Source organism: Aquarana catesbeiana, linkage group LG04, assembly GCF_042186555.1.
Source record: "Aquarana catesbeiana isolate 2022-GZ linkage group LG04, ASM4218655v1, whole genome shotgun sequence".
In the NCBI taxonomy this organism is placed as follows: domain Eukaryota; kingdom Metazoa; phylum Chordata; class Amphibia; order Anura; family Ranidae; genus Aquarana; species Aquarana catesbeiana.
Window position 1 is genome coordinate 420621189 of NC_133327.1, and position 25224 is coordinate 420646412.

Below are 25224 nucleotides of genomic sequence, written 5' to 3' on the forward strand. Positions count from 1 at the left end.
ATTTTACATGGGGAGTTGGCTAGAATATATAACAACTTAGGTAAATAAATCATTTTAAGGGTATTGGCCCTTCCCATGAGGTCTAGAGGTAGGTCCATCCACTGCTTAGTTTGTAGTTGTAATTGGGTCAACAGGGGACACAGGTTATTTTCAATATAGGAGCATAAGGGTAACTACACTATAACCCCCAGGTATCTAAAAAAGGACATTACTTGTAGTCTGGAGTCTGGGTGAATCTGCAGAGTTGCATCAGGGTCTAAAGGAAAAAGACTGGATTTGTCCCAGGTCACCCAGAACCCAGTGTAGTCACCAAAATTTTCAGTCTCAGATAATAGCGTTTTTAGTGAGTCCTGGGTGTCAGCCAGGTAGACCAAGGTGTCATCCGCATATAGCGAAGCTCGCTCCTCTATGGTGGCAATAGGGAGGCCCTTAATCAGCTGGGAGCTGCGAATGCGCACAGCTAGAGGCTCCATAACCAGGGCAAATAGGAGGGGTGACAACTGATACTGCTGCCTAGTGCCCCTAGCAATGGGAAAAGTATCTGTAATATGGGAAGGCTAGTGTCCTATGTGCTGGTAGCTGCGAAATGGCCACCGCGATTTCTTCAACAGAGAGAGACACCTCTAGTTCCCCAGGCCTATCAACCAAAAGAGAGTGGAGAGATATCTGGGTCAGGTAGTCATTTAGTTGGGAGTCAGTGTAATCTGCTCTGGAGGAGTATAGGTCCTTGTAAAAGTCCAGAAATGTCTCCATGATATCCCTAGGAGCGCCACTAATCTGGCCCTGTGTAGTCAAGATCTGAGGGATAGAAATAGGGGAGTGTTCAGGTTTAGTCAAGTAAGCTAAGAGGCGTCCAGCCTTGTTACCATGCTCAAATGATTTTTGGGTTATATGTAGCATGCGTTTTTGTGTGAGGTCCAGCAAGCGGAGCTCATATCCCCTACGGCACTGCAACCAGGTGTCCCTGTTAGCTGGAGTAGGGTCAGAAGCATAGGCAGATTCAGCAGAGGTCATGGCTATCTCCAATTCCACAGTATGTTGTTGGGTATTTTTACATAAAATGCCAGTAATGGGCATAAAAGTACCCCGCAACGTGGTCCTAAAGGCCTCCCATTCCGTAAATGGGTCCACTGTACCCAAATTCTTATTTCAGTATTCAACAATATCCTTCCTACATTACCCCTGTATTATCTCATCCTTAAACCAGTGAGAGTTCAGGAGCCACTTACTCGGGCCAGAACCTGGAAGAAGAAGGAGATCCACAGACAGGGGGGCATGATCTGAGTAGGTATGATACTTCAGAAACCAGTGGAAGAATGTCTTGTGTACCAAATGCCAGGTTTATTTGAGACATGATGTGGAAAGAAACCGAATGGCAAGAGTATTGACACATATCTGGGTGTTTCCATCGCCATATCTCAGTGAGTCCGTGGACCTGGGCCCAGTCAGTAAAAGAAGTGAAGGATCTAAGCCCACCCCCCAAGCCGGGTTCATTACAGCATTAAAATCTCCCACATACAGCAGTGGGCCTGGGGGATGAAAGTGTAAGTGACAGTTTTACTAACACATCTGCAGAAAATGGAGGGGTACATAAACATTCACCAGGGCGAATGTCACAGGTTGTATTATAAATAGCACAACATACCTGACATCCGGGTCTGTTTTTAATCTGCAGTATCTCAGCAGGGAGAGATTTGGCCAACAAAACAGAGACCCCTCTAGAGTAGGCTGTATGAGTAGCATGATAGGATTGAGCTAACCATGGCCACTTGAGGGTCCTCACTTTAGAATCAACAAGATGTGTTTCCTGGAGACAAATAATTTGGGGGCGATATTTTTTCAGGACCGAGAATACCAGGGATCACTTCTGGGGTGAGTTCAACCCTCTAGTATTCCCGGAAATTATCTTTAGCGGTTGTGCCACAGTAAGTCAAACAGTACATAATTGACATCCTTGGGGCAGAGATATAACATTGCATGTCATGCCACACAGGATATGTAAGTGCATAGGCATATAATAACAAGTGTAAGGCACTATTCAAGTTGAAGGAAGCACAGATATACGTAAAAAACAAAGTACAAGAAAAAAACCAACAAGAACAACCACAAAAAGAAAAAAGTTAGGAAGTCCATGAAAAACAACCCCGTGCCACTCTCCCCGCTCGGCTATCCCAAACATAGCGAAACTTGGATCCCCAAACCGAAAAAAAACCCTCACTCAAACGAAGTGGGAACTTCCCGTGGCCACGCCCTCAACTGGTATGGGGGTAGTGTGGATTCCGGCTCGGCTCTCGAACATTATAAAAAGGGGAAAAAAAATGCTTCGAGCATTAAAGGGTTCCAGTTTCAGGATAGTAGACAGTTACAATTAGAAGGGTGTAAAAAGGTTAGTATGCCTTCGGCAATGTGGGGACATGACCACGAGGATTATGAAGAGGTCCAGTCTGGGAAGGCTGGGTACAGTAGGATACCACTCACATCAGGGGGAGGGGCAATCGTCATCCTGAGGAGCATATACCACATTTAAAGGCAAAGTGTACAAACCCGTCACATGTCTATAGAGGCAAAATGTAATGGAGTTGTAATTAAGGAGCATAAGGGGTGCTTGTAGGGAGCACTGGCCATCTTCAATCAGTCAGCCCTGCGCCTCGGTAAAACTCCATAATGATTGTTTAACCATGCCATGGCTTCCTTAGGGTTGGTGTGGAAGTAAGCTTTGCCATCATGGATAACATGCAGTTTAGCAGGGAAAAACATAGCATATGAAAGACCCTAGGTGCTCAGGCAGCCTTCACTGCCGCAAAGGATGTGCGTTGTCGTTGGACGTCAGCTGAGAAGTCAGGATAGACTTAAATGGTATTGCCGTTGTGCTTTAGAGGACCTTTCTCTCTGGCAAGGCGTAGAATGGCAACTTTATCCTGGAAGTTAAGGATCCATGCAATCATGGATCGTGGGGGGGCTCCTGCAAGAGGGGGATGTGGAGAGGTACAGTGTGCACGCTCAATAACATAGGAGAGAGAGGGTGCGTCTGTACCAAAAATGCCCCGTAGCCAGGAGTATAGGATTTTTTCTGGTTGAGAGCCCTCTGCGCATTCAAGAAACCCCAGAAAACGGAGATTGTTCCTGCGCAAACGATTTTCCAAGTCATCACTTTTAGTGCGGAGAGCCGCCATTTCACCTGTGTGATTTCGCACGGTGGCAGATAAGGGGTGCACAACATCCTCCAGGGAGCTTATATGTTCTTCATTAGCCCCTGTTCTATCTCTTAAGTTTTGCACATCTTGTTTCAATAGGGAGAGGTCCATGCGGAGAGATGCTATCTGGGTAGAAAGGGAGGCCTTGCAGTCCTGTATAGCCTGCATAATTGTGGACAGTGTAAGCTCAGCAAGGGGAGAATATAGGGCCTGGCAGTCCTCATTATCTAGGGAGGAGTCCTGGGGCTGCAGGGAGTCTGGCTGGGTATCAAATAGAGCAGGGTGAATTCATTCACCAGAGCTGTAGGCTGTTTGAGAAAGGAGGAGGAGGAGGGCTGCAGCGTGTCAGGCAGCTCTACCTTGGCGCCATCTTGCCATCGGAAATGGGCGAGTTGTCCCGCTGCGGATGTCAGCACGGGTGGCCCGTATTTCACCATGGACGCCAGCCTGAATTGTGCCCATGACTGTGGGGAAGAGTTTGGCGCTGGTCCGGAGGAGAAGGAACCCAGGATCACTGCAGGATGCCGTTCATGAGCCGGAGCGGTGTCTCTACATGTCCGCTTGCTCCATCAAGCCACGCCCCCTTGCTCCAATATAGTTAGTTCATCATGCAGTCCATGTGTCCTCAAAACAGTCTCTTATATTGTATATACCCCGTCACCTCGGTGTGAAATAAATAAACTTCTATGTCTTCTCTAATAAGATTCTGTGAGCTTCTGTGACACCACTGTGCTCTCTGGACTCTCACCTTATTACTACTTGTGTTAAGGCATGTAGGAATATTTTCCCAGTGTGGTGGTCCTCATATCACCCCTTTCCTCTAGGGCCCTCTAGTTATCCCCCCCCCGATGTCCAGGTCTCTTTGGTGGGTAGGATCTCCTCTATGGTGTCAGCTCTTAACCTCGCCAAGGGTGCAAAAGTGTGGAAAAGACTTCCCATAGTTTAATATTGTTTTGTATACGGATTTATTAAACCAAATAGTTTTACTCACATTCCAAACACTTTAAAATAGTATAATATCCGTGAGTACAGGACTCGTACATCCGCTTACGTCACTTCCGGTATGCCTCCGCTCATGCCCTACGCGTTATGTCCCAGTCAAGTGACTTCTTCAGGGAATTAGTTTGTGACAATTTATTATTGCTTGTTTTGCATTATATTTCACAGCGATTTTTTGCACACATTTAAGCATCTTGCTTTGCACAATATCTACAGCGATCTTTTGCACATAATGCAGCAGCGCAGCACTATTCACTATATAATTTATGCACTTTATTAGCTGTGGGTAAGCTACCAGTTGCCTGCAGCAGCTTGTTCCTTTTGCTTAGCATTGTACATATTAGAAGTGATAGCGTGGGAGCACTCCACATATTCTGATGTGAGGGGGCTGTAAAGACTCTAAAAAATCTGATGTAAGGAGGGTTCTAAGGATTCGGCTGTGGAGGGATCTGAGGACACCGGTGAGAGGGGAAATTTGACGACACTAATGTGAGGGGGACTCGGAGGACAATAATGTGAGAGGGGATCTAAAGTCACTGATGTGAGTGACCTCTGAGGACTCTGATGTGGGGGGGCTCTGAGGACCCTGATGTGAGAGGGCTCTGAATATACTGTGGTGAAGGGGCACTGAGGACATCGATGTGAGGGGGCACTGAGGACTGTGAAGTGAAGGGGGGCTCCTGATGTGAAGGGGGATCTGTGATATAAAGGGGGGGACAACTCCTGATGTTTAAGGGGAACTCTCATGTAAATGGAGGGCTCTCATGCAAAGGGGGCTACTGATGTGAAAGATGGACTCTCATGTGAAAGTCCAACCATTCATGGAGGGTGCAGAGACAGCAGAGAGTGACACTGTGAGCCTCGATCGGCTGTGCTGTCACACAGTGCAATGGTGTATTTGGCTGCACTTACAGCACACTGGGTTAGTGAATCAACCATTCTCTTTTATGGATATCTTATTAAATAAAAGATTAATAAGTTTGACTTGCATTCTTTAATTGATATTATTGTAAAGTTATCTAAAATATGGGTGACATATGTTTGGGCATGGGCACAATTTCAGGGCTTGTCATAGGCACTATTTTTCCAAATATATACCCCCCCCTATTGCCATAGCTGCTATTAAATGTGGGCAATATCCTTTATTAAAACAAAATGTCAGGGAGGTCCAGAATGGGAAGCAGAGGTCCGCATGGAGGTAGTAGTGTACTGTAGTTTTCTTACAGTATTTACAGATTTGTTTTTTATGTAAGGCTGTCCCTTACCCCTTACTGGGTCAAGCAAGGCAGGCTTCAACACCACCATGTCCCTATGCAAAAAGTAAAGCGTTTTCTGTGCAAGATAAGGGCACCAGCTCAGACACTTGCTTTGCAGAGGCTACAGATTGCAAAGAGAAAAGTGTCTCCAATGGGTGGACCATGATGTTTTTCCAATGGTCTTAACCACTTCAGCTCCTGAAGATTTTACCCTCTTCCTGACCAGAGCAGTAAGAAAATCCTATCATGTGTACGGGGCATAACTGACAATTTGCGTGGTCATGCAATGCTGTACCCAAACTAAATTTGCGTCCTTTTTTTCCCACAACTAGAGCTTTCTTTTGGTGGTATTTGATCACCTCTGTGGTTTGTATTTTTTGCGCTATAAACAAAAAAAGAGCGACAATTTGGAAGAAAAAACTATATTTTTAACTTTTTGCTATAATAAATATCCCCCAAAAATGTTTTAAAAACCAAATTTCTTCATTAGTTTAGGACAATATATATTCTTCTACATATTTTTGGTAAAAAAAATCGCAATAAGCATATATTTATTGGTTTGTGCAAAAGTTATAGCTTCTACAAACTATGAGAAAGATTTATGGCATTTTTGTTATTATTTTTTTACTAGTAATGGCGGTGATCTGCGATTTTTAGCAGTACTGCGACATTGCAACGGACAGATCGGACACTTTTGACACATTTTTGGGACCATTGACATTTATACAGCGATCAGTGCTATAAATATGCACTGATTACTGTGTAAATGTCACTGGTAGGGAAGGGGTTAACACTAGGGGCGATCAAGGGGCTAAATGTGTGTTCCCTCAGTGCGTTCTAACTGTATGGGGATAGAACTGACTGGAGGAGGAGACATATTGTTGTTCCTACTTAGTAGGAACAAACAATATGTCTCCTCTCCCCTGACAGAACAGGGATGTGTGTGTTTACACACACACAAATCCCTGTGCTGGCTCTCGTGCACGCGATCGCGCGTGGCTGACGGTGATTGCGGCTGCCCCAATGCGCATTGGGTCCCCCCGCCATGCAGCGGGCGCGTGCCTCCAGCAGCACGCGTGCACCCTCTGGTGGCTCTTAAAGGGAATCTATGTAGGGTTTTTGCACAGCTGTGTCGTTGTGCCGCAGTATAAGTAAGTAAGTTGGTCAGGAACCGGTTAATCAAGGCATAGGAGGCCAACTGTCTCTGAAGCGGCAGAAACCTAACCTTTGATAGTGCTAAGAGCCAAACACTGGTCCAGACCCAGCCATTTTCCCACCCACTATTGCTATTTTTTTTAAACATTATTTACAGATGTACTTTTTAATCATTTTTATGTTTCATAATTTTTTTTTATTTTTATATTTTCTTCATAAGGTTGTCCCTGCCCTGGTAAAGCAAATATGGGCAGGGACTGCCCATGTAACTAAAACTCCTACAAGTGATCATAACCATGGACGTAGGGTGTCAAGGATGTACCAGTGGCTGAAGGTGGCCCAGTAGGTGCTAGCCTGCCCTGTTGCACGTGCAATTTCAAAGAGGGTCTTCAGTGTAGCAGGAAAAGGGGGGTGGCAGGTTGATTTGTGACTGAGAAGTTGACTTTTAATAACCTGAGGTGAGTGAGGATGTTTGGTGCTTTGAGGGGTGCACAGTATTTCTACTTTTTTTTTTTAAAGGACATAGTGAGGTGATGCAAAAAAGATACAAAAGCACAGGCTAGGGCTATACTACAAGAATTAAGATCTTGTAGAAGATACAGCTACTTAAAACTGGCCAGTAGCAGGACATCTTTAATGAGAAGAAATGGTCCAGAATGTACTACAGGCAAAGAGTACAGACATGGGTTTTACTACAAGAATTAGGAGACTGCAGATGACACAACAGTGTAAAATTGTCCAGAAGCATGATCATTTTATATAGCAAGACTAGTTCCAATGTACTACAGAACAGGAACACAGGCCATGGTTTCACTACAAGAATATCAGTTCTAAAGTTAAAATATTTTTTTACCCTAATGCATTCCCCTTCATTAAGTTAAAAAATGTTTTACCACTTGCTGTGCGTACCCCCCCAAAACACTTACAACTTTTGATCCAGCAATGTACCTGCTTGCAGCCCTGCTCTCTCTCTTCCTGCATTCACAGGCTTCACTGAGAACAGCGGAAACCATTGGGTCCCGTTGCTGTCAGTCAAATCCTCTAAAGAGGAAGTGAAGGTGGGGCTGAGCTCCGCTGTGTTTTTATGGAGGTAAATATAACAATCACATGTTTATTCGTATAATTAAAAAATTGCCTATACAAACACTTTAACCTCCCTGGCGGTATTCACAAGTGTGGCTCGGGGTGAATTTTCACTACCAAGAGCGGTAACCCAGAGCCAAACTCGGGACTGCATTGCAGTATCCTGGTACAGGTTACTTACCTTGTCCCCAGGATCCTGCGATGTCCCCCCACTGTATCCTCCGCCCGATCCTCCGCCCATTTCATCAATGCCCTGGGCTCTGTTCCCTGTGAGTGTCTTAACACATGGGGGCGGAGCCCGGCAGCAAATTTAAAAAAGTACACAAAACATAACACATACAATACACTGTAATCTGTAAGATTACATTTCTCAAACCATTTCACCTCCCCTTTGTCTCTAGTGCTTTGTCCAGTGCCCTGCCTGCACTTTTATATTATACAATACATACTGTACTATTCTTTCTGCCTGGAGGCTTGAGAACATCCATGGCATCCAAAAAAGTGTCCCTCTACGTCAAAAGCGGTTTTATAGCAGCTAGAAAACAGCGATAGTGAATTAGAATCACTTGCAGAATTGAGCGATAGTGATTCATGGGGAAATTTGTCACTGAAAGTGACATCAGGGACGATTCTGCGACTGAGCAATAATAAAATGTATTATTATTATATTATTATTTTTTATTTTTATTTATAGTTATAGTTAATTATTATATTATAATTTATGATTTCGTGTTTCAAACTTTATCATACCCAGGATGTCTACTAGACTCTTGTTTGGACAGATTCAAGTGAGTTATTCCTAAGTAGGGATGAGCTTTGAGTTCGAGTCGAACTCATGTTCGACTCAAACATCGGCTGTTCGCCGAACAGCGAACAATTTGGGGTGTTCGCGGCAAATTCGAATGCCGCGGAACACCCTTTAAAAGTCTATAGGAGAAATCAAAAGTGCTCATTTTAAAGGCTTATATTCATGGTATTGTCATAAAAAGTGTTTGGGGACCTGGGTCCTGCCCCAGGGGACATGGATCAATGCAAAAAAAAGTTTTAAAAACGTCTGTTTTTTCGGGAGCAGTGATTTTAATAATGCTTAAAGTGAAACAATAAAAGTGTAATATCCCTTTAAATTTCGTACCTGGGGGGTGTCTATAGTATGCCTGTAAAGGGGCGCATGTTTCCCGTGTTTAGAACAGTCTGACAGTAAAATGACATTTCAAAGGAAAAACAGTCATTTAAAATTACTCGCGGCTATTAATGCATTGCCGGTCCGACAATACACATAGAAGTTCATTGATAAAACTGGCATGGGAATTCCCCACAGGGGAACCCCGAACCAAAATTTAATGAAAAAATTACGTGGGGGGTCCCCCTAAATTCCATACCAGGCCCTTCATGTCTGGTATGGATATTAAGGGGAACCCCGGCCAAAATTTAAAAAAAAAATGGCGTGGGGTCCTCCTCAAAATCTATACCAGACCCTTCAGGTCTGGTATGGATTTTAAGGGGAACCCCGCGCCAAAATAAAAAAAATCCATACCAGACCCTTATCCGAGCACACAACCTGGCAGGCTGCAGGTAAAGAGGGGGGGACAAGATAGCGCCCCCCCTCCTGAACCATACCAGGCCACATGCCCTCAACATTGGTAGGAGGGGCTTTGGGGTAGCCCCCCAAAACACCTTGTCCCCATGTTGATGAGGACAAGGGCCTCATCCCCACATCCCTGGCTGGTGGTTGTGGGGGTCTGCGGGCGGGGGGCTTATTGGAATCTGGAAGCCCCCTTTAACAAGGGGACCCCCAGATCCTGGGCCTGTGTGAAATGGTAAGGGGGTACAAAAGTACCCCTACCATTTCACTAAAAAACTGTCAAAAATGTTAAAAATGACAAGAGACAGTTTTTGACAATTCTTTTATTTAAATGCTTCTTCTTTCTTCTTTCTTGCATCCATGATGGCATGGAGGGAGGCTCCCGCTGCGTCACGGGGAATGCCACAGGGAAGTCCCATCAAGTCACCGTGCGTTAGAGGGGGGCGGGGCCCCCTTATTTAAGAACCGTCAGAAGAGGAGAAGCGTCACACAGCGGGAGCCTCCCTCCCTGCCATCATGGATGCGGAGTGGCCCGACAAGAAGATGAAGAGAGGAAGATGAAGAGAAGAAGATGAAGAGAAGAGCGGGAGCCTCCCTCCATGCCATCATGGATTCGGAGCGGCCCGAGGAGAAGAAGGGAAGAAGACGCCAACGCCGCGGAGGAAGATGCTGGACCAGAGGAAGAACCAGAAGAACCAGAAGAAGAAGAAGATGGAGGAAGAAACCGAAGGAAGATAGAAGATAGAAGAAAGAAGAAGCATTTAAATAAAGGAATTGTCAAAAACTGTCTCTTGTCATTTTTAACATTTTTGACAGTTTTTAGTGAAATGGTAGGGGTACTTTTGTACCCCCTTACCATTTCACACAGGGGGGAGGGCCGGGATCTGCCGGTCCCCTTGTTAAAGGGGGCTTCCAGATTCCGATAAGCCCCCCGCCTGCAGACCCCCACAACCACCGGCCAGGGTTGTGGGGATGAGGCCCATGTCCTCATCAACATGGGGACAAGGTGTTTTGGGGGGCTACCCCAAAGCACCTTCCCAATGTTGAGGGTATGTGGCCTGGTACGGTTCCGGAGGGCGGGCGCTCTCTCGTCCCCCCCTCTTTTCCTGCGGCCTGCCAGGTTGCGTGCTCGGATAAGGGTCTGGTATGGATATTTAGGGGGACCCCACGCCGTTTTTTTTTTTTTTTTAATTTTGGCCCGGGCTTCCCCTTAAAATCCATACCAGACCTGAAGAGTCTGGTATAGATTTTGAAGGGGGCCCCACGCCATTTTTTTTTATTTCTGGCCGGGGTTCCCCTTAATATCCATACCAGACCTGAAGGGCCTGGTATGGAATTTAAGGGGACCCCCACGTCATTTTTTTTTTAAATTTTGGCCGGGATTCCCCTTAATATCCACACCAGACCTGAAGGGCCCTGGTATGGAATTTAGGGGAACCCCCCACGTCATTTTTTTAAAAAATTTGGGTTCGGGGTTCCCCTGTGGGGAATTCCCATGCCGTTTTTATCAATGAACTTCTATGTGTATTGTTGGACCGGCAATGCATTAATAGCCGCGAGTAGTTTTAAATTACTTTTTTTCCTTTGAAATGTCATTCTGCTGTCAGACTGTTCTAAACACGGGAAACATGCGCCCCTTTACAGGCATAATATAGACACCCCCCAGGTACGAAATTTAAAGGAATATTACACTTTTATTGTTTCACTTTAAGCATTAACCCTTTCATGACTAAGCCTATTTTTGAAATTTGGTGTTTACAAGCTCAAATCCATATTTTTTGCTAGAAAATTACTTAGAACCACCAAACATTATATATATTTTTTTAGCAGAGAATCTAGAGAATAAAATGGAGATTGTTGCAATATTTTATATCACACGGTATTTGTGCAGCGGTGTTTTAAACGCAAATTTTTGGAAAAGGGACACTTCCATGAATTTTAAAAAATCCAAACAGTAAAGTTACCCCAATTTATGTATAATGTGAAAGATGATGTTACGCCGAATAAATAGATACCAAACATGTCATGCTTTATTAATGCACGCACTCGTGGAATGGCGACAAACTATGGTAGCTATGAATTTCCATAGGCGACGCTTTAAATTTTTTTTTCGGTTACCAGGCTAGAGTTACAGAGGAGGTCTAGGGCTAGAAGTATTGCTCTCGCTCTGACGATCGCGGTGATACCTCACATGTGTGATTTGAACACTGTTTACATATGCGGGCGCGACTTCCGTGTGCGTTTTCTTCATTGCGCAAGCTCGCGGGGACGGGGGCGCTTTAAAAAAAAAAATTTTTTAATTTATTTTATTTATTTTTAGACTTATAAATTGTGTTTTAAAAAAAAATGTTTTTTTTTTTACTTTTATTGCTGTCACAAGGAATGTAAACATCCCTTGTGACAGTAATAGGTGGTGACAGGTACTCTTTATGGAGGGATTTTTAGACACCCGATCCCTCCTCTGCACTTCAAAGTATTCAGATCACCGGAAAACGGCGATTCTGAATACTGTGTATTTTTTGAAATACGGCGGCATTGGCAGCCGAGTAAATGGGAAGTGACGTCATGACGTCGCTTCCGCGATTACATTGAGAAGGCTGGAACGAAGCCGCCCACAGCTTAATTCCAGCCCGCCCACAGCCGCCGGAGGCAGCCGATTGGACACCGGGCCTCCCGATCGCACGGGAGGCCCGGTAAGAGCGGCGGGAGGCGGCGGGAGGCGGGGATGTCCCCTCCCGCACCTCCAGTATAACAGCCGAGCGGCTTTTAGCCGCATCGGTTGTTATATACGGGTAGCCGATCGCCCGCTCAAAAAAACGGTAACGGGATGATGCCTACAGCTGCGGGCATCATCCCGGTATAACCCCGGAAAGCCGAGTACGCACATATGCGTACGGTCGGCGGGAAGGGGTTAAAATCACTGCTCCCGAAAAAACGGCCATTTTTAAAACTTTTTTTTGCATTGATCCATGTCCCCTAGGGCAGGACCCAGGTCCCCAAACACTTTTTATGACAATAACTTGCATATAAGCCTTTAAAATTAGCACTTTTGAATATTCATGTTCGTGTCCCATAGACTTAGATTTTTTGCCTGTTCGCATGTTCTGGTGCGAACCGAACAGGGGGGTGTTCGGCTCATCCCTAATCCTAAGAATTACAGGCCTACAATATAAAACACCAAATTTCCATGCAAAACAATGTACCGCTTTGACATGCAAAAATCTGAAATAATCAGACCGCCAGGGAGGTTATTATACAGCAGTGTAAAAGTGGCCATTAGCAGGGCAGTTTTAGCTAGGGACAATATTTTATCTATAGTAATAGGGGGTGCAGTGAATGTGAGTGGTGGTTTAGATGCTCAATATTTTTACACTTCGTTTTTTTTTCCTTTGGACAATACGAAAAAAATAAAATAAGGAAAGAACTCACTTTCTAAAAAGTAAGCTAAAGTATTGACAATTTAAGAACTAGCTATCAATTAGTTGTCGTGCACATATATTGATTCTTAAAATGTACCCCAGCGCTGCAATTCAAAGAACTCATTTTTACATTTTTGGCTAGCTTTCATGAAAACACCAGCTGGTGATACTGAAATTGAGCTCCTTGTTTGGAAGTTTGATGTCACACTGCTCTGCCCCTGTTTCCCACAGTCTCCTGTCTTTAAACCACCCTGTTAAATGCTCTCCCAAAGGAAACTATAAGCTACTGTGCTATTGCACATTGCGCAGGCATATTCCATTATTGTCTTTAGACCAGAATTAAATCACATGGTATATTCCCTACCTGTTGGAATAAATTATATACAGGTGCATCTCATAACATTAGAATATCATCAAAAAGTTAATTCATTTTAGTAATTCAATTCAAAAAGTGAAACTCATATATTTTATATAGATGCGTTACACACAGAGTGATATATTTCAAGCATTTCTTTTTTAAAATTTTGATGATTATGGCTTACTGCTAGTGAAAACCCCAAATTCACTATCAAAGAAAATGAGAATATTACATAAGACCAATAGAAAAAAAAGATTTTTAATACAGAAATCTTGGCTTAGTAAAAAGTATGTCCATGTATAGTATAGTATGCACTCAATACTTGGTTGGGGCTTCTTTTGCATGAAATACTGCATCAATGTGGCATGGCATGGAGGCGATCAGCCTGTGGCACTGCTGAGTTATGGAAGCCCAGGTTGCTTTGATAGTGGCCTTCAGCTTGTCCGCATTGTTGAGTCTGGTGTCTCATTCCTCTTGACAATACTCCACAGATTCTCTGTGGGGTTTAGGTCAGGCAAGTTTGCTGGCCAATCAAGCACAGTGATACCATGATCATTAAACCAGGTATTGGTACTTTTGGCATATATATCTCTATAAAGTGGGTCAGCAGAGGGAAGCATGAAGTGCTCTAGAATTTCCTGGTAGAGGGCCGTGCTGACTTTGTACTTGATAAAACACAGTGGACTAACACCAGCAGATGACATGGCTCCCCATATCATCACGGACTGTGGAAAAAAAATTGCATTTCATGTGGAAATCAAGGTCCAAGAATCTGCAGGAAGAGTGGTGAGGCATAGATGTGAAGTTTCCACAGTCATTGATGATGTGGGGAGCCATGTCATCTGCTAGTATTGGTCCACTGTGTTTTATCAAGTCCAAAGTTAGCGCAGCCCTCTACCAGGAAATTCTAGAGCACTTTATGCTCACGCTTCCCTAATTTTATGAGATTTACTTGTGAACACAATATACTGTAGTATGTAGAAACACCTGTGTATATTTCTTTAGGGCTAAATATGAAAATACTTAGATAAACATCAAGCTTTTGGGTAAACGTGTCCTAGTGCTATGCTTATTGTGAAATGAACTTTAAATAAAATACATGCAATCAAATAAAACACAACTAGTTCATTATTGGTTCTTCTATTTTGAATGTATGTTGTTTTTTTGAAACATTTATCTTTTTACTAATTAATTCAATCTAACATTATCTTGTGTTTCATACAGGTGCTGGTGACTTGAGTGGCGAACCTGTAGGCTACATAACTGGAGTGCTGGCTGTACTAGTTCATGCTGCTTACTTAGTAATTATTCAGAAGACTAGTACAGATAGTGATCATGGACCTCTTACCGCCCAGTATATCATTGCCATTACAGCAACACCTCTGCTCATTATTTGTTCTTTTGCCAGTATGGACATGATCAATGCATGGTCATTCCCAGGTTGGAAAGACCCGGCCATGGTCTGCACTTTCATTGCATGCACCCTGATTGGTTGTGCTATGAATTTTACTACACTGCATTGTACTTATATAAACTCAGCAGTTACTACAAGTTTTGTTGGCGTGGTGAAGAGCATTGCCACCATCACCGTTGGTATGCTTGCATTTAGTGATGTGGAACCCACATCACTGTTCATTGTAGGTGTGGTTGTCAACACTTTTGGATCTATCATCTACTGTGTGGCTAAGTATTTTGAGACAAGGCGGCAGATCAATTATGAAGATTTGGAAAAGGATGCTATGAAGGATGAAAAGGAAGAGCAGGACGAACAGCATTCTCCATTTGCAATGGAAGAAATAATACACGAAAAAAGCACAGAAGGACAGCCACAAGAAAAGCAACCTGTAGAGACAGAAAATAATCACGCTGAAGAAAAGAACAGCACATTGGCTTCAGTATTGCAATCACATGGCCCAACTGGGCCTCCTGATGGTGACAGTAGAAGTTCATTACGAGATGCATATCTTGGAGTATGGCGGATGGTTAGGGGCACTAGATTTTTAAAAAAAGATTACCTTATAGAAAATGAGGAACTTCCTAGTCCTTGATAGTATATTTGAGATAACTTATATAGAAGGAAATTATCTTTTGTATGTGCTAAGGAGGGATACATATAAATGTATATTATAAGGCAACAATTTGTCACAATTTGTTATATTAAGTTAAATTTCATTTGCATCATATCCATGATGCAAATGATATCTATAATGCATATATATAAAATGACATTGTCTTGATCTTTATGATCTATTGTAGAGAACGTGGTCTCATATTAATTTTCAACAAACATGCCTGATATCAACATTCCATTATTACATTTTATAGTCTTCCTGCTAAGACAACATAAAAAACAAAGTATGCATTTTCTGTGTCATATGAAACAGGAAATTGGGGCAGGAAAGGTGGTTATTTAAATTCATAACTAAATTCTACATGTGCTGCTCCCTGGAGCCAAGACTCTTTGTAGAGCTCACTCTTCTTGTATTTACATATAACGCAGACAGGGTTGCCAACTTACCCCTTAATCATTGATAGAAACTATTTACACAGGTTCTGTAGCTGTTCAAAGGATATGCCACTGATTGAATCTAAATAAGGATAGCTGAAACTGCCCATAGACAGGAGATGATTTTCATCAGTAGACAGTAGAAATGTGGGAAATCATTCAATGTCTATGGGTGATCTGCAACATCTGTAGATTTTTCCAGGCCTGCTGATCACCCAGGATAGATTTTACTAAATCATTTCTCAGCATGAGATGGAATACATGCTTAAACTGATCTCCATGCTTCATTGTATTTTAAATGGTTTGTTCGCCCAAACAAAGTATTTACTTTACCAACAGTTGCAGCAGCCTTAGCTACATACAGTATACAGCATGGTGTTCCGGGAGCGGAACGAGAACTTTCCATCCCGCGCTTCCAGAACAAATATAAGTCAGCCATTCAGATGAAGCTTTGTACTTATATAAATTGGTACTTCTCCTGCTGCCAGAACATGGCGATGTTTGCTGTATGTCGCTGAACTAACATACAGTTTATACAGTGCACACAGCCATGCAACTGTTGGTGAAGTAAATAGTTTGTTTGGAGCAGCTTGGTCCAAACAAATTATTTAAAATTAAATGAAACATGAAGATCAGCTTTAAAATTAATTCAAGAGATGTTGGACCTGCTGTGGCTTTAGGATGGGTAGTTTAAATAGAAGGTAAAAGGTAAATCTTTGAAAACAAGTATGTAGAATTTTAGGCTCTGATGTTTTTTTTTTAGCTAGGCATAAAGTACATCAGAGGTTTACAAAAGTAAAAATTTGTAGCTTTACAACCTTTAACAAATAACACTTTTCCCATATATAGTATGGGTTTCTAGGTGTTTAGTTGTTAGGTTGGAGTTACCATTTGATAAAATGGTTTTGGTTAGAAAACATGTGGGGCTGGCAGCCAACAATTATTTTTAAATGGTTTTATACCAATTCTAATAGGATGGACTGGACCTTGCATTAAAAAGTAGAAATCAACCGAGTCAAAGAAAGAGCCCTGGCTGGATTCCTTGAGCGGCCACATTAGGCAAGATTGATTAGTGGTAATTTATTAAAGGCAAATAGACTGTTTACTTTGCAGAGTAAGTTCCACTTTGCAATTTAATTTTTCCCAGTGCTTTGCTGACTCTGATCTTTCAATCACATGCAAGCAAAAATATTGATTATGTTCATTATCCTTGTACATGGTTGGGTATTCTTTGCAAAGTGAAAAATTCATTGCATTCACTAAGCCAAGGGAAAAATTGTTTGCAAAGTGAACAATCAATTTGCCTTTTGTAAACCCCCCCCCCCCCTAATGTTTTGACTACCAACTGCCTTATGCTACTTTGGATTTTGACCATAGTAAAGTAGGGAAGTTAAATGGAGTAGGAACCTGATGTGTATAGACAAGTAACACAAATGAGAAGAAAGTTAATGATTACCAGGAAAAAAAACATGTTTGTTTGTGGGAAACAGGTTTATTGTACATAATTGGTTGTCATAAACAACTCATGAGGGTTGATTTACTAAAGCTGGAGAGTGCAAAATCTGGTGCAGCTGTGCAGGGTAGCCAATCAGCTTCTAACTTTAGCTTGTTCAATTAAGCTTGGACAATAAAACCTGAAAGCTGATTGGGTTCTATGCAGAGCTGCGCCAGATTTTTGCACTCTTTAGTAAATCAACCCCATGTCTATTTAGTTTCTAAGGGCAATACTTAGGAACCAATAACTGACATGAGCAACACCTGAAAATGAGCTAGTTATCCATCTGCCTTTACTGCTGTGTTTAAAGAAATATCAATAAATGTCTGGGTTTTTTTAACTTAGTACAGTGGAACCTCGCATTGCCAGTAATGCGGTTAACAAGCATTTCGCAATACGAGCAATTATTTTTTTAAAACCTGACTCGGTTTGCGAGTGTTGTCTTGCAAAACGAGTAGGATTCAAGCCTCTGTGGTGTGCAGTACCGCATTTGGCCAGAGATGCGGAGGTTCCAGTGACACTCGGAACTGTTCGGAGCCATTCGGAAATACTCGGAAGAACTCGGAAACACTCAGAAGAACTCGGATATACTCGGAAACACTCGGAAATACTCCGTTCCCGAGTGTTTCTGAGCCTTTCCGAGGGTTTCCGAGTGCAGCCGAACTGTCTCAGAGTGTTTCCGAGTCTCTCTTGTGCCCCCTACCTCTGGCCATATGCAGTATTGCATGCAATAGAAGTCAATGTGGGACGAATATGATATGCGAGTGCTTTGGATTACAAGCATTCTCCTGGAACGGATTATGCTCGTAACCCAAGGTTCCACTGTATAGACATTAGACACTGTGATTTTCAATTGGGAAAAAGGTATTTTTGTAAACTTGATAAGTGCAATCCTACCAGAACACAATGAGCTTGTAACCTCCTATGTGCTCTGCAGTGTTATCACATACAGTGTTATCAGCCCTGCCCAGTTCAACTCTGTGAAACACAAGCTACATCTACCGTATATAATGAAAATAAGGAGATCTGCAGTCCTAACGCACTTTCATAGGGTGACAACTCCTTTATAGATACAACATAGTGAGTTTGCGTTGTCACATTAAAGTGGTTGCACACCCTGTACAACCACTTTTACCTACAGGTAAGCCTATATTAAGGCTTACCTGTAGGTGCTGGAAATATCTCCTAAACCTCCACGGTTTAGAAGATATTTACAATAAAGCCGTGCTCCGATGTCTATGGCACATGCGCCGATGTCTACGGCATGTGACTGGCATGTGCAGGAATGACGTCACGTGACCCTGGCCAGCCACAGAGCCGGAGTTCGCGGCCCCGGAAGGAAGAGGGGTGAAGATGGACGCTTGCTGCTAGTGGGGACAGCGGTGACATCACAGGCTTCGGTTTCAGGTGACACATAATGGGCTACTATGCGATGCATAGTAGCCCATTATGCTTTACCTTTGCAGGGAAATAAAGAGGAAGTAAAACCCATCAGGGTTTACTTCCTCTTTAAGACAGAAAGTGTGGTACTCGCAGGATCACAAGGTGAAAACAAGGGAAAACAAAAATCTGAAAAAAATAAAACTGGTATATTACAATGTATAACATTTTTGTTCTTGGGTTTAGATACACCTAAAGTTAACATTGCTCAACTGATGCCGTATGAAAATATTACCTGTATTGCTCACTAACTGTCTTTAGCTGAGTGTACCCTTGTTATTTGATAATTATCAATTATAGGTAATATGGATTGAAGTGTGACATCACCTTTTTCCATCTCTCTGACAAATATGATAATATAAGGTAGGGCAATTTTAAATAATATTTATTTCATATTTCCTTCTATTTTGTTGGAGCAAAATATCTATTCTGCACAATCGAATGTATTGAAATTTTGGTCACCTTTTATAGCATTGTCCTAATATGGCCATCGCCATGTTTGGGGAAAGACATCAGGGGCATCCCTACTGCTCTGTTTACATTCAACTGTCATCTGGGGAATCTGCTGACCGGCAGCTGAACGGGACCAGGAATGAGTCACTGGGTACTGGGACACTGGCAGCTTCATAGCAAACAAAGAGCCCTATATGGGAAGCTGTCACATTTATGACAAGTTCCCAGCACACACATGCCATACTCTAAACACTGGTGTATGCCAGCCCAGAGTTGGTCTTCATTACCTCCAGTTCTCTTTTCTGGGAACTGGAAGTCATTCTTTTTTAATATATTGCAGCCATAGGGAGAGGAAATGAGAACTAACAGAATCTGGAGCACATATTGGATCTCCTATCAAAGGTGCAGTCCATTTTAAAGGGGTCATACACACAGAAAAGTGTTGAAACTGCTGTTTCCCCCTTCTGTTCCTTATAATCTCTCTATCTTGCTAAATACAAATACCTGAGCTAAATTAATGAAACTGAGAGAGTCGAGAGTTTGATTTAATATTAGGTCATTTATTTTACTGTCTTACCTTGGATCAACTTATTTACTAGAAAGGTACTAAAACATTGTGAAATTGACAGAATTGACAACTGAACAGCAAATGTCATACAACAATGTAAAATTGTATTGGACCAAAGAAAATAATCATTATGGTAAAATTAACTAAACCTGTATGTGCTGTTAAAGGGACTTTGCCTGTGTGAATAAGCTCTAATACAAGCAATCATTCCCTGACCCATGTGCTAAATACTGCCTGTAGGGCATTGCAACTAAAACTGTTCATTGAATCACTGACTTGGAATAAGTATGCAGCTCATGAGTCAGGGAAAAGCTGCTTGCATTGGAGCCTAATTACATGGTTGCTTTGCTTTGTGACTCTTTAACAGTAAAGTATACAGTACAAGTACATTTTGCCATGTTGACTGGATACTTTGATCCAACACAAATCTGCTTCTTTGTACAAAATTCATGTATAACCCACTTTGATTGCTCATATTATTTTAAACGTATTTGAATTTTTCAAGTACAGTACATCCATTAACTATTGTTAGCCAAACTAGATTTACATTGCAAACCTGCCTATGATAATGAGTATAGTCAAGTTAAAATTGAACTAAAATGATGTTAAATTTTTCAGCAAACATCCTCTCTAACCCTCACCTACATTTTTTTGTAATTAAAATAAGCAGACCTTTGATCAGACATGTATTCTGGCAGATGGCAGACAGTGCTCTGACTTTGTTTACATGACGTTTTCTGAGCCAGCTGTGTGCAGTACTGCACAGGCGCTAGGAAGCACATAGACATGCATGGATTTCCCATTATGCATCTGTGAGTAAGGGCACTTTCACACTGGGGCGTTGGGGACGTCGGCGGTAAAGCCCGTTATTTTTAGCAGCGTTTTACCATCGTTTTAGCAGCGCTTTTCGGTTAAAAGCACCCTGCTAGCGGCCGAAAAAGGGTTAAAAGTGCCCGCAAAGGGCCACTGCCCAAGTGCTTTGCAGGTGCCCTGGCGGCACTGTACATTGATTTCAATGGGCAGGGGCACTTTAGGAGCGATGTATACACCGCTCCTAAAGCACCTCAAAGATGCTGCTTGCAGGACTTTTTTTAACGTCCCGTAAGGGCAGTGTCCAGTGACAGGAGAGGTGCTTTGCAGGAGCTTTTTTTAGCGCTATAGCACCTGTAAAGTGCCTCAGTGTGAAAGTATCCTTAACCCGTGGGGGCGCGCATCGTTGCAATCAGTAGTGCGGTGTGTCAGTCTGACACACCGCTACACTGATCTCGGTAAAGAGCCTCTGACAGAGGCTCTTTACCACATGATCAGCCATGTCCAATCATGGCTGATCACGATGTAAATAGGAAGAGCTGGTGATCAGACAGACACGAGTAGAGGAGAGCCGATCGGCGACTCTCCTGACAGGGGGGGTCTGCGCTGATTGTTTATCAGCGCAGCCCCCCCTTGGATGCCCACACTGGACCACCAGGGAAGCTGACAGGACCACCAGGGAGGCACATAACATGTGGATGGCCAGGTACATCCCCCATGGCCATCCACATGTGCAAATTAATGCCAAATCTGTGCCAGTCAGTGCCCACATTTGGGCACTGACTGGCACCATTATGTAACAAAATAATTAAGTGATGCCCAGCAGTGCCACCCATCAGTGTCACCAGTGCCACCCATCAGTGTCCATCAGTGCCCATCCGTGCCCATCAGTGCCCATCTATCAGTGCCCATCAAATAGCTAAGAAGATCCATCAAAAAGGGGCTTTAGGTTGCCAATTCTAGATACAATATTAAGAAACAAATATCCCCCAGATAAATGATAAGGACTTTATAGGTAACAAGGAAAAGGGGTCTAAGGAAAATATTATATAAATGATAATTTATTTATTGAATTGTAGAAAAATATAAAATTATTCAGGTGCAGACATCACCAAAAATAAAGTTAATAAAAACAACAAGTATACAAAGACTGAATCGTTAATGCGTGGCAATTGTAGACATTCGGCCCGACGCGTTTCAGGACACTTGTGGGGTCCCTTCATCAGGGAGATCCAATGCAAGGTGAAATTACCATAGCATATTCGATTAGATGAACTTGATATAATATACACCTCCAGAAAAAGCGCCAGCTGATGCAGTGCGGCCGTAAAGTCACACCAAACGCCGTGAAGCAGTATGAAAGGGAGATCGCTACTTGGTTATATGAAACCAAGAAGTCTGCATGGTTAAGTGCAGGTTGGCTCAGGGTGGATAATGTGACACAATTAACAAAAAAGTGTCATGCAGAACGATCCCCAGCTTATGCAGCACGTTAGTCCTGGTATGAATGGAGGAGACATAAGTACCCATCAGTGCCCATCCGTGCCACCTATCAGTGCCACCCATAAGTACCCATAAGTGCCGCCTATGTGTGCCCATCAGTGCCGGCTATAAGTGCCCATCAGTGCCACCTATGAGTGCCGCATACCAGTGCCACCTATCAGTGCCCATCAGTGCCACCTGTCAGTGCCGCCTATCAGTGCCCATCATCAATGCCCATCAGTGCCATCTCATCAGTGCCACCTCATTGGTGCCCCCTCATTGGTGCCCATCAGTGCCGCCTTATCAGTGCCTGTCAGTGATGCCATATTAGTGCCCATCAGACATAAGACGAAAACGTACTTATTTACAGAAAAATGTAACAAACAAAGAAAAACTTTTTTTTCAAAATTTTCGGTCTTTTTTTATTTGTTGCGCAAAAAATAAAAATCGCAGAGGTGATCAAATACCCCCAAAAGAAAGCTCTATTTGTGGGAACAAAATGATAAAAAATTTGTTTGGGTACAGTGTAGCATGACCGCACAATTGTCATTCAAATTGCGACAGCGCTGAAAGCTGAAACTTGGCCTGGGCAGGAAGGTGTCTAAGTGCCTGGTATTGAAGTGGTTAAAGTCTGGTCAGCCGGTAGAAGTCTTTTTATATGCAGTTAGCTACCATTTGTGCAATAATGCACCCAACCAGCTTTGGAAAGTCTTGTAAACAAAGCTACACCATTGTAGGTCTGCTGACTGCTAGTAAACAAATATCTGATCAAATGTCTGTTTTTAAATACATTAAGTACTCGGTGGGGGGGGTCTTTGTTAAAAAATGTTAATAGCTTTCAGTTTCACTTCAATAACCTAGTTATTGTAAAACATGTAAAACATGAAAGTTCCTATAACACCTATAACAAAAACTTGAATTAGAGTGTATATATTGCCCGTAGCAATCTGATTCTAGCTCTCTCTTTTCAAGTGTAGGTTAGAAAGTAAAAAACACAATCCAACTGGTTGCATTAAGCAACACTAATGTTTTTTTAGCAGTTTTTTCCCAAGATGAAACCCGCTTCACTGTGAACAATGAACGCTGTATTGATAATAGCTTTCCCATTGACACACAGTATACTTGCTGGACCAAGTAAGTTGGCTTAAGGCCAGCTGAGGACTGTCAAATGTCTCACAAGCTAGAGCAGTAACACATCTATTCATCTTTGTATTTATTACCAGAGCACCAATTAGACTACAAATAGTTAAGCCTTTGTTCAGTTTTTCATTCATGAAGAAGGGAACAATTGAAATACTGTCACACAGACATTTTAAATCACAATAAATAATATCTGTGTGTAGCAACAAGTACTATCGATGCTTACAAGTGCTCACCTCCTGGTTTTCTTCTCTTCAATAGCTGTCCAGTCATCACAAGCAAAGCTTGGATACATTGCAACGCAATTGTTGGACTATGTATGATCTTTCAAAGGCTCCTAAGACACCATTTCATTTTGGAAAGTTAAATGCATGATAAGATCCATGCATTTTTAATAAGTTATGGGATTTGTATCATTATAGTTATGAGTACTATTCACACCAATTCATTTACTTAACTATAATTGCACAGATCTTACCATCCATTGTACTTGAGTTTTTAGTTGCAACTGCAATTATCTTGGTGCACTTTGTCAGCACCTTGGTCTCTCTCACAAAAAGTCGCATTAGTTCCTTGTTTATTTTAAAGTGTTTTCTATTTTTACCAGCAGCGACCCGTCCATATAGAGCGCAGGGGCCCCCTAATCCATGCGCCTGGCCCCTAATTTACATGCAGGGTGCCGGACGCATGGATTCCAATGGGAGTTTTTTTTTTGTTTTTTTTTAAGAAGCACATGATTAGAGCCGGAGGCAGTACCTTTAGAAATCAATCACATTTCTTAAACAAGCTCCTCTTCGTTTTATTGTTGTTTAGCTGCATTTTTCCGGGAGATGGCTTATACTGATAGAACGTTAATTAGGGCAATTCATAGATCTACCTCTGCTCCCTTCGTGAGAACTTGGTCATCTACTGGGAAGCATAGTTTTAGCTGCACTTACTGTATGTTATTACTGCCACAGCAGTAATCAGGTATTATTGGAAGTAACTTTATGTCTAATGATCCTGGTGAAGGAAGTTGCAAGAGGCAGATGTGTCCTAGGGTATTTCCAAGACTGCTTATAATAATAACAAAATGGTCCGAAATGGGTGAATATTTTTGATCTTATTTATTATACCTTAATTTAGTTAACAACATACATTTTACAAAGAGGTACTTTGACAGTTTTATATTGCTTAAAAATAACATGGCAACTTTCTGCACAACTGCATTAGTAACAATTACACAGGAATAAAACATTTTTTATGTACTTCATTTGTAAACTATACAACCCACACATGGTGTTAAGAATAAAAGGTCAATGCAGAGGACTCTCTACATACAACATGTCTCACTTTTTGTCTCAATTTTAGTATTTTTTTTCTATAGTTATTTTGACTTACCATATTCAGTGCCATTAAATGATTAATGCATATTTTAAGAGGTATTTAAAATAACTACTGTTACAAACTGCTTAAGTAAAAGCTGTGCACTGGACTTATGATTGACGTATGACTGCACTATGATGACTCAAGCTTTGTAAAAATGTGTACTTTTCTTAAATTGTACAAAATATAAATAATATTTATTGTTTGTACCATAGAGTTCTTGTACCTGTACTGATCTATGTGGAGATAAACAACCCGTGCAAACATATTTCTTGGAACAAACAAGCTAAAACATAAATGTTTTTGTATGTGGTCTTATGAGACCAGATGAATGATATACCATATATTAATGTTCGTTTTCAAAGGGCATATTGAAAACATAATTCAAAGAGAAAAATTGAATATTTTAGATCAAAATGCTATAGAAGACACTTTTTGGCACATTTATATATATTTGCATTATGTCTACATTAAATATTTGCAAAACATTATTGTATAGATTGCATCTGATATTTCTTTGTATCAACAGAATCTGTAATTCATATCACTATATGCATATATTCAGACATTTGTGATACACTTTATTACCATCTGAAACATCAGGAATGTATAATCATAAATAACAAGGAATTTAAAAGAAACCTACTGTATACCAACAGCAACATGAAGGCTGTTACTGAAGATTCTTGAAATTCTAGATGCCTGACTGTCACTGGCTCAGAAAAACTATGTGATATGTATAGTGGGAATCCACTCTGAGCAAACTTTTCTGGTTTGGATGCTCAGGAAGTTATGACGCCACTGGTTTATCATGACAGCCAGGTGGCAAAGACTGTGGAGGAAGTTTTAATGCATGAAGTGCATAATATATGTTTCACTCATCCTGACAGGGGTTGAATTACTAAAGGCAAAAAGGTTG

At 42.0% G+C, this 25224-nt stretch overlaps 1 protein-coding gene across 1 annotated transcript in view; it reads left to right on the plus strand.

The window, feature by feature from the left end:
- The window catches only part of SLC35D3 (solute carrier family 35 member D3), a 49041-nt gene extending 24318 nt beyond the window's left edge, over window positions 1-24723 (plus strand). The window contains exon 2 of the mRNA XM_073627350.1: window positions 14271-24723. Coding sequence (XP_073483451.1) covers window positions 14271-15094 — 824 coding nt within the window. The 3' untranslated portion in view covers window positions 15095-24723. The remainder of the gene's footprint in view (window positions 1-14270) is intronic.
- The last annotated feature ends 501 nt before the right edge of the window (window positions 24724-25224 follow it).